Consider the following 9814-nt stretch of genomic DNA (forward strand, 5'->3'; position numbering starts at 1 on the left):
CGATACATTCGTGTATATATATATAAGCATATTTAAAGTAGATACAATACACAATACACAAAGTACAATTATTTGTTTTAGTCACAGCCATAAATTATTTTAAATGAAATTTCTTTTCAATAAAAATTACGTATTTTATATTTACTTTGTTCTTATAATTTACAAATAACAATGGCCTTGATTTTGTAAACACCACTCAGGTTCTAAACTATCAGCCAGAATGCCTCGCTGTACAAGCCTCTCTCGATGTTTTAACATTCGTTGTTCTGCATGAATCCACGATGAAGATGGATCTGACCATAAACGTTCAGCTAATGCTGCAGAACGTGGCCATAATCTTGAATCCACAGACGTACTATCTACTTGTTCTGACCACAAGGCAGCCTCACTGCCTGAAATTCATAAATGATCAATGACAATTCAAATATTTAAAAAAATATTAAAATAAATAATTATGTGATTACAGATAAAATTATTTTTTAATATTGATAGATTATATTGATATTAAAATTAATTGAAATATATTCATAATGAAAATACGAAGTTAAAAATTATATTTTTATATTAAAATTTTGAATAAACTTAAGATCAATTGAAATCTGCTTTAAATATTTTAAGGAATATATATTACCCAGTACTAAATGTTTATGTTTTTTAGAAAATCCTTGATTTTCTAAGATTTTCATTGGTGAATTTTCATAAATATTTTGCCATGCTTTATATGGAGCACACCAATTATTACCTTCTCCAATCCAAGCACCAAATCTAATATAATAAAAAAATTAATTTTATTATTAAAATTTTTAAATAATTTTCAAATTAAATACATTGATTTTAAAATTATGAAAAAGATATCTTACCCACAGTCTAAATACAATGCATCATAGTTAGAAAAAATAACTCTAAAGTCATTTTTAATCAATCGACCTATTGTATTATCAGTTTTGGTTGTCCAAATTTGAATAATATATTTTTTGGGATCAAGAAACTGAAGATTGTCTTCGTTTGTAAGACCACTAGTCCACAAAATGACAGGCAGCTTGTTTCCATTATTTGCTTTTATTAATGTTTCATAAGCTTTTGATTGGAAATAATTCCAAAGTTTATAAAAACTTGTTTCAGAAAAATCGAGGCCATGATCGATCATCCAATCTTTAATTAAATTGGATGAATTCCAGCATTTGATACTTACTTCATCACCACCCATATGAAAGAAATCAGGTTGAAAATCTCGCAACATATCAGTATAAATTCCTTCAAGTATCTCATATACTTTTTCACTTGTTGGATTTAATTGTCCACACGGTGGTTCAACACAGTACTGTTGCCAAGGCTCTGCTTTAAAACACACTGTAGAGTTGTGCCCTACCTATATTATTTAAAAATAAATTCAGTATAAAATTATTATCTATTAGATATTTTAAATATATTTAAATATAACAAATTTTCAAATAATATTGTAAATTAAGATCATTTATATGCTGATATAATAAAAACATTTGTGACTAATTATAAATCTAATCGTAATTAATCACATATCATTTACTTTATAATTTAAAAGAAATAAATAACCATTTACTTAATATCATAATTTTCACAATTATAATACACACATGTGCAGAAGCCAAACGAATAATGTTTAAAATTAATGATAAAAGAAAGTATCGATCGAATTACTTAATAAAATGCTGATATATCCTTAAAATTTTATAATAAATTTAGATATAAGAATTTGTCAAAAAAAATATAAATATAAATGTATTCAGAAAAAAATCATCAATAACTATAAGTTATATAACTATAAATTATTTTTTATGGAAATAAATACGTTGCTACATTCTTTTTTTTTTAATAAATATATTAATGTTGAGAGTTATCAAGGACTAGCAGCTTCATATCTCAGATTTTAATCTTTTATTTATTCCGTCTAATAAATACTTATTATTTTTCGGTTTCACGTAATAAGAATATTTATTTTGTATAACACACTAATGTATAATGCAATACAAGAGTGGTGTGTGTCTATACATTATAACGAATATTTAAATGAAAATATATAAATAGTGTAATGTATTTACATGTGTAGAGAGAGCATTATTAGCATAGCAAAAATATCATTTTATTGAATTTAGCTATTTTCTCTTATAATCCTCGTATATTACTTTTTCTTCAATGCACGATATACTAGATCAAACAAAATTTTTCTTATTTCTTTCCAGAATTACATATTGTAAGACGTAAACAACTACATTTTGGCAGATTTTTTTTCTTTTTCATTTTTATGATTTTTTTTATTCATTTTATTCCTTTTTGTTTATGCCAATCGCAGTTTTTGTTTAAATAATGAAAGCTTAAGGCTACACATAAATGCTGTTCTTTTCTCTTTCACAAATAATATGTTATATGAATAAAATAAACTTCAAAGTCGAGATTTATCCGAAAAAAGTAAAGAAGATTATAAGAAAATGCAAATTAAAATCTATCCTAATGGTCGATATAATTATGGAGTATATAAACATAAATTTAGAATAAAAGAATCTACATGAATTATGTGTATTACATTAAATATTTCATCTTTCTGAAAAAAGCAATAAATAAGGTGCGGTATTTGAAATTTCAATCGCATGCATGTAGACTCCAATTTATACCCATCTATATATTTGTTGTATTTTTAGAAATTAAACTACAAATTTTAAAAATAAACTAAAGTAATTTACATCTTGGAATGTGAAATTGTAATAAAATAATTAAAACTATTAAATTACATAATGTATTAAAGTAACACTATGAAAATTGGAATACTTTATTTTTACGGTGTATCGCTTATATTTCTCGCTATTATTATTGTTCAAAATTATATTTAGAATTATTTAATAACTGTTAGATTTTTAGAAATTGAGAATATGAAAATAACGTTTGATCTAAATTTTAATGTTTTAGGAAATTTTTCGCAAAAGTTTATCAACTTTATCAAAATATTTATTTACCATAAATTTTCAATATATTGAATATATATAGTATAAAAAAATTGCATGCCAATTAAATAATAAAAAAAATTTTAATCATTACTAGCTTTAAAACTCATTATTTGTATGTAAAGTGCTTTAAAAGAATGCACAATTTATTTAAATTACTTGAAACATGTTTAAAATAAAATTAAAATTTCACTAATTTTTTTATTGTAAACTCGAAAATAATAAATAGCTTCCTAAATACCCTACACTTTGTCAAAAAATTACAATATTTATCAAAGATACATGATAATAAAACTTTAATATAATAAAATTGATATTTATATTTTTCATACAAATAATTTATTATAATTTGAATAGCAAAAAATTAAAAGTATATCAAATAGGGATAGCACACGCTAATCCAATTTGCTATTGATTGAAATAGTTAATCGAAATTGCTAATGATTGAGATAATTAAGTTCCGTAAATTGTGAAATTCCTTTTAATACAACTTGAAACAAGTAAAAAGTTTGACATATGCAAATAACTGAAGAAGATAACCCCTTCCAAAAACATAAGATAAGTTCTTCAAATATAATAACTTTTTTGGAATGGGCTTTCATTATGGCGGATAGAAGATAGACGATGATAAATTTCTGATTACATATTATTTGATCATTCCAAATAGAATTACTATTCCAAAAATTGGAATTACTTGCAATTTTAATAAAAATATCGAAACATAAATTCATTTATTCAAACGATTATTTAAAAATTAAAGTATTTCGACAATTTAAAAACAATAAAATAAAAACTAAAAACAAAAAAATTAAATACAAAAATTTATAATTAATAGAATGGAGTTCTTACGTCATGTCTTAAAGAATTATAGGAAACATGAAAATTTTACAGAAATTAGAAATGATATTAACAAACTTTTCAAATTATAGAAGATTATAGAACTATATTATCTATATACATTGGAAACAATAGCACAATACTTTGTATTTACCAAACTAATAATTAATAACATATATAGGAAGAGAAAGAATATTTAAAATATATTTAATTTGTATTAAATCAACGTTAATACTAAACAATATTACCCATTGCCATCCTTCTCCAATGTGAGCGGGTGCATCAAATTCTGGTATTACACGAACGCCATTGAGAATACCAAAATTAATTATTTCTTTAATATCTTTTTCTGTATATATTTTTGCAGAAGAATAAGCGCCATATCTGGGCATATTCGGCCATGTTCTACTCGAATAAGGGAAACTGTGAGAATCCGTGATATGCCAATGAAAAGTATTTAATTTAGACATTGACATAGCTTCAATAGTACGGAGTATTGTTGCTTTATCTATAAAGTTTCGAGCTGTATCCAGTAAAATTCCACGGTATGGAAAAACTGGTCCATCTTGAATATATACATCACGAGTAATTTTTATTTCTCCATAAAGATCATCATAAACAATTAGTTGAGAAAGAGTTTCTATTGCATGACGTATTCCAAAATAAGTAGCACTAGATATATCTGCATAAAGCTAAAAAAATAATTTGTTCAATCTGTTAATAATCTTGCGGCTATCCATAAACTTTTAATAAAAAGTACAATAGTATTCAAATACGCGATTTTATTTTCTACATAGTTGTAATTTATTAATTATACAAATTTAAAATATTATAAAGTAATTTATATATTCATTATTTGAACAATTTCATTTGAAACTGAATAAAAATACCTTATTATCTTTTTGATAAATATTGATTGTGTAATTTTCGGATGTGTTTATAGTTAATATAGGTGCTTCATTGTTAAACTGGCCAATAATGTTTAGAATTAAGCTATAACCTCCTTTTTTAATGGTATCAATGCTGGCTAAATTCATGATATTTTGTTTAAGTTTGTTAACATTTTCTTGTATAAGTTGTCCGGTGATACTTCCAAAATCAACACCAGAAAGCGTAATTTCATAGGGGTTTAATTTTGCCATATAGTTTCCGAATGAAGTATGACCTGTAGGCTTAGGCCATATTCCACCAACTTCTCCACAGAACAATTGACAGATACCAAGACATAAGGGTGATGTTACATTTTCTATTATTTCAGCCTTTTTGCAAATACCTGACTCACAATAATAATACCATGGCGATCTGTAATATAACAATAGTTACTAAAAGAAGTTTTAAAAACTTTAATTCAAGTGATTTTTACATTAGAAATATATTTAAGATAATTTTAATAATATATTTAAGATTTCAAAAGTTTATGATTTAAATAATTAACTCGTTATTTATTTAACAATTAAGATTTCCTATATTAATTTTCACAACCAATTTATACCAATACGCAATATTTTAAATCTGAATAAAATATATATTAGAATTTTATAATAGTAGAAAGACTTGTATAATATACATATAATATAACATACATCAAAAATATATAATTAAAACACGAATACATACATTTTTTTTAAAAGAAAGTAACAAGTATATTAGAGATAAGATAAGATAACTCAAATTAGAGATAAGATTTTACACTTATTATAAAATTACATTTTTGATTGTTTAAATAATTAATTACTTTGTATTATATTTTATTATGAAAATTTCTAAGTCACCGAACAGATTCTAAATAATAATTTTTCTATTAACTTAAAATAATTCAATTTATATTGAATTTATAATTTAAAGAAAGAACAATAACTAATTAATACTATAATAGATTATTATTTATTAAATAATACATATGATATTTGCATATTTCATATTAATTTTATTTATATATTATTAATATAATCGTTATTAATCACTTTTTAGTTTAAATTGTTGCTTAATATACAAATTGTGTTCGTGTATAAATTACTATATCATATTAATATATTACATATATTTATACTAGTAAGAAATTTAATATATAAAACATACAAAAAATTACTTTCAAACTCTTCGAGTTATAAATATAATAAACTTTGCATATTTAAATTATATATAATTTAAGATAAAATGTATTTATAACTAGCAATCGATTAATAAATAGAAAAATTTACTTATATTGGTATACATTTAATGTACTCGGTAAGGTGCACTAATTTGTAAATTATATCTAAAATATAAACAATTTATATTTGAAATAATATACAACGAATTATAACTTGCATATATTAAATCGATGACTATTATTTGCATTTATATTGATCGTTGGACATTATAAAAGCATCGGGATAGACAATAATCGCGATAAATTACAATTTCTGAGGAAAATAGCGGGAATAGCGAGATTGTACGAATCATTAATTTTTTAATAATAGAGATGTTAGTATAATTAAAATTTCATTTATATCTTATGGTATGACATACATAAAAAATTTGTCCCTAATTCAAGACAAAAATGCGTATTACATACTGCTATTTATGATTCTCTTACTCTGATTATTGATAGCCATCATTTATTTATATATTATGCCAATTATTTTTTGTCATGTCTAATTTATCTTAGCTCTAATGAGTTTGTAAACAGTCAGACTTGATATTGTATTTTATTTTCTTAAATATTCATTTATCTATCGGTTCAATGAAAATTATTACTTCAACAATAAACACTTTTAACTTTCGATTATCTTCTTTATGTAACTTAGAATTTTTCGTTATGTAATTAGATGTTTATTTTTATATGTATATCTGTTGTCCTTATTATTTTAGTTCTTTTTTTATTTAAAATTCAATCATTTTTATAATTTATGATTATCCGCGTTTTTTATTAGTTGTTATTAACCAATCGCTTTATTTTACATTATACTTTCTTAGTTATTATTACCTGCTTTTTCATTTGGTTCTGTCATGCATTAATATGACTCAACTATATAAGTACATTAAAAGATATCTAATATTCATATGTACCTATTTAACGCATGAACGTAGCTATTTCAAATGTTTTTATCGATTTATCATTTTTTTTAGTCCTTAACGTAAATATTACTTTATATATATTCGTGTAAATATTTTAAAAAACATTACTTCTACAGAGAATAATATTATTATTTTATTTAATTAAAATTAAATTTTTGTAACATTTGCTTTTTCTTGTTTGCATTGAAATTATATTTCAATAAATTTTTTAATTGTATCATAGGATAATTAATATAGCTAGGTATATGTTGCGCTTTAGTTTTATTTGATTACGGTCCTTTGCAAGATGGAACGTTTACTTGCCGTAAGGTATTTTACTTCTATTGAGCTTTTATATTTATATTATCTTGAACATATTTTCTTTTCTTTACTTATTTATTCTCCAATTTTATATTTACATAATTATGACGAATAAATGGATGTTGTGGAAACTAATTATACCATGAACATACGAGTACAAAATAACAAAAGAAAAAAAAATAGAAAATAAGATAACAGATACTTTTGATATACTTCTTTGATTTATTCAAATCTTATATAATAGTACTCTGTTGATTATCGTAACTTTGTCAACGTTTCCTAGGAAATGATCATACAAAAATTTTGTACGGAAGTAGATAGCACTTTTATCTAAAATATTAATAGCTAATTATGTTTGCTCATGTATTAATTTCTTTTAAATGTTAAAAATTGGTCGTCATAGCATCCATTTTTTAAAATATATCTGTTGAAAATAGATATTAAATATCCTTTGATTGATTTTAATATAAATATAACAATATAATTTTAATATTAAATTTAGTAATTATGATCAACCGATCTTTTCAAGTTAGTCATAGTTATCCATTATTCCATAGACACAAGATTTTTTTATACGTTCGAATATTTTTACAAAAATGTTGATTTAATATTAACGTTAAATTTTTATTTTAAATAGTTTAATAGTAAATAATAAAAAGAGTCACCTATAAATAGAAGAGTACAAAACAGGTAATAAGTGTTTTCATTCATAAATTATTAACTCAACTTATTTTTTTAAATAAACACGATTGTATTATAAAAAAAACGTTCAAAGCTATTATGAATGCATTTTCGAGATAACACATTTAAATAACAAAATTTGTCAAATTGAAGATTAAAATAAAAAGATTTTAATAAAAAGTTTTTTACAGGGATAGACAATTAAAATACAATGTCGTGAACTGAAATTTAACATTATAAATAAATCCATTACGGATAAACATAAATGATAATTTGTACTAATCAATATGCATTGATGTGTGTGAAAAGTACATTCTATTTATAAAAAAATTCTATGCAATGAAAAATATAATAGTTTAGCAAAAAATTAATTTTCAAAGTCTAAAATAATTTTAGTATTCAGTATTTGTATTTTTATTATAAATATACGAAACATACGAAATATGAATACAGAAAATGACAATAGGAATGACGACCACTTTAAATAAAATTTTGTAAACATTGAAAAACCTTATGTAAGATGTTGGTTCACAAATGCTGTATCAATAAGATGAATATATATTCACAGACGCGCGCGCGCACACAATCTATAAATTAAGCAATACTTGGTTACTACGAAAACATTGTATAAACAATGCATTAATTCTTCTATCTGTTTTATATCGCAATTAATTAAGTTACTAAGTAGTCATACTTTCCTCAAGTATATATTTTTATTTTTATTAATATCTTAAATGTCTTTAGTTCCATCTGCATAATAAACATTTTTTATACATTTTAAGTAATAATTAGCGTATATCATTAACTTTCTAAATTTATATATATTTAACTTTTTAATTGATACTTTTCATTTTATTACTTTTTCCATCGTATTTTTTATTAATCTAAATAATTTTTGTCATTTTTATAAAGGAATAACTTTAGTCATTCAATTTATGTATTTCGTTAAAAAAATATTATGTTATGTATAATTATAAAATATCTGTTTGCATTTTACGTACACTTTAAAACAAATATCTTTTACTATTGTTGCTATTTTTTTACTTCATATAAAATATTGATGTTCGTATTTATGTGCCTGTAGAGTATTGAATAAAACAAAGCGTAAAATTACATAGGATTACAGATGCGAACAAGCAATAAACATTTTTAAACAGTAAAAGTAAAATACTCACCCAGGGTTATTACTTGCTACACCTCCAAAAAATCTGACGAAGATCAAAAAAAATAAGACCATCATTATTACAGCGCTTGTTGCTACTAACAACTGCACGTGTCTACGTGGACCACGAATGCGCTTTCGACAAAATAACTTCACTATCCTTGCCTTCATTGCTTGTTAAGCAATGACGTAGTTGGAAGGAGGGAGTATAAGAGGGCCCACGTTCTTTACCGTTGCTACCAATGAGGTTTCATAGCTTATTAGTCTCAGAAATTCGAAACCTCTCCCCACTACATTTTGCAAATTCCCCCAATTCGTGATGCCGTTATTGCTGGAGCTCAAATCCTTGCAATACTTATTTTCGCGGCGTTTTTTACACGAAATCTATGATTGAAAGTGCCTAGTGAACAAAAAAAAAATAGAATTCTTGCTGTTCTACGATTAACTTTTACTAATGTGATTAATTTTCGAAAAATAATTATTAAAAATATTAAAAACTATATTAGAATGTTATGAATTTCCTTTTTTTTTTTATAAACTGTAATGAATATACATGTACTCAAATTATGGTGTTATTTTAAATGTGAAACATTATATACTATATGTTTATAAGTAAAAACAATATGCTTTTTGTTAATGTAATACTTTTTAAATGGTAGCTTGATCATACTATTAATAATACTATTCAACTCTTTTATTTAGTCCTTAAAGCAAATTTAAATAAAATCTATTAATTTATACGTTTCAAACTATTGTTGTACATAACTATTATTATACAACTTTATTAATTAATTAATTA

At 23.3% G+C, this 9814-nt stretch overlaps 1 protein-coding gene across 1 annotated transcript; it reads right to left on the reverse strand.

Moving 5' to 3' along the window:
* Positions 1–109: 109 nt before the first annotated feature.
* On the reverse strand, positions 110–9396 carry Hexo1 (beta-hexosaminidase 1). Its single transcript, XM_011507028.1, has 6 exons — positions 9029–9396; positions 4703–5114; positions 4061–4504; positions 861–1369; positions 632–765; positions 110–392 (listed from the first exon to the last, which is right to left on the reverse strand). Exons 1-6 carry the CDS (start codon positions 9184–9186, stop codon positions 160–162), a joined length of 1890 nt encoding a protein of 629 aa, XP_011505330.1. The 5' UTR covers positions 9187–9396; the 3' UTR covers positions 110–159.
* Positions 9397–9814: the final 418 nt, after the last annotated feature.

The sequence above is a fragment of the Ceratosolen solmsi genome, unplaced genomic scaffold, assembly GCF_000503995.2.
Source record: "Ceratosolen solmsi marchali unplaced genomic scaffold, CerSol_1.0 scaffold6, whole genome shotgun sequence".
NCBI lineage: Eukaryota > Metazoa > Arthropoda > Insecta > Hymenoptera > Agaonidae > Ceratosolen > Ceratosolen solmsi.

Coding starts and splice junctions, on each gene's coding strand:
- Hexo1 (XM_011507028.1), bottom strand. CDS start 9,186: ATGAAGGCAAGGATAGTGAAGTTATTTTGTCGAAAGCGCATTCGTGGT. Junction 1,370..4,060: donor TTGGAGAAGGATGGCAATGG/GTAATATTGTTT, acceptor TAAATAATATAG/GTAGGGCACAACTCTACAGT. Junction 393..631: donor ACATAAACATTTAGTACTGG/GTAATATATATT, acceptor TATGAATTTCAG/GCAGTGAGGCTGCCTTGTGG.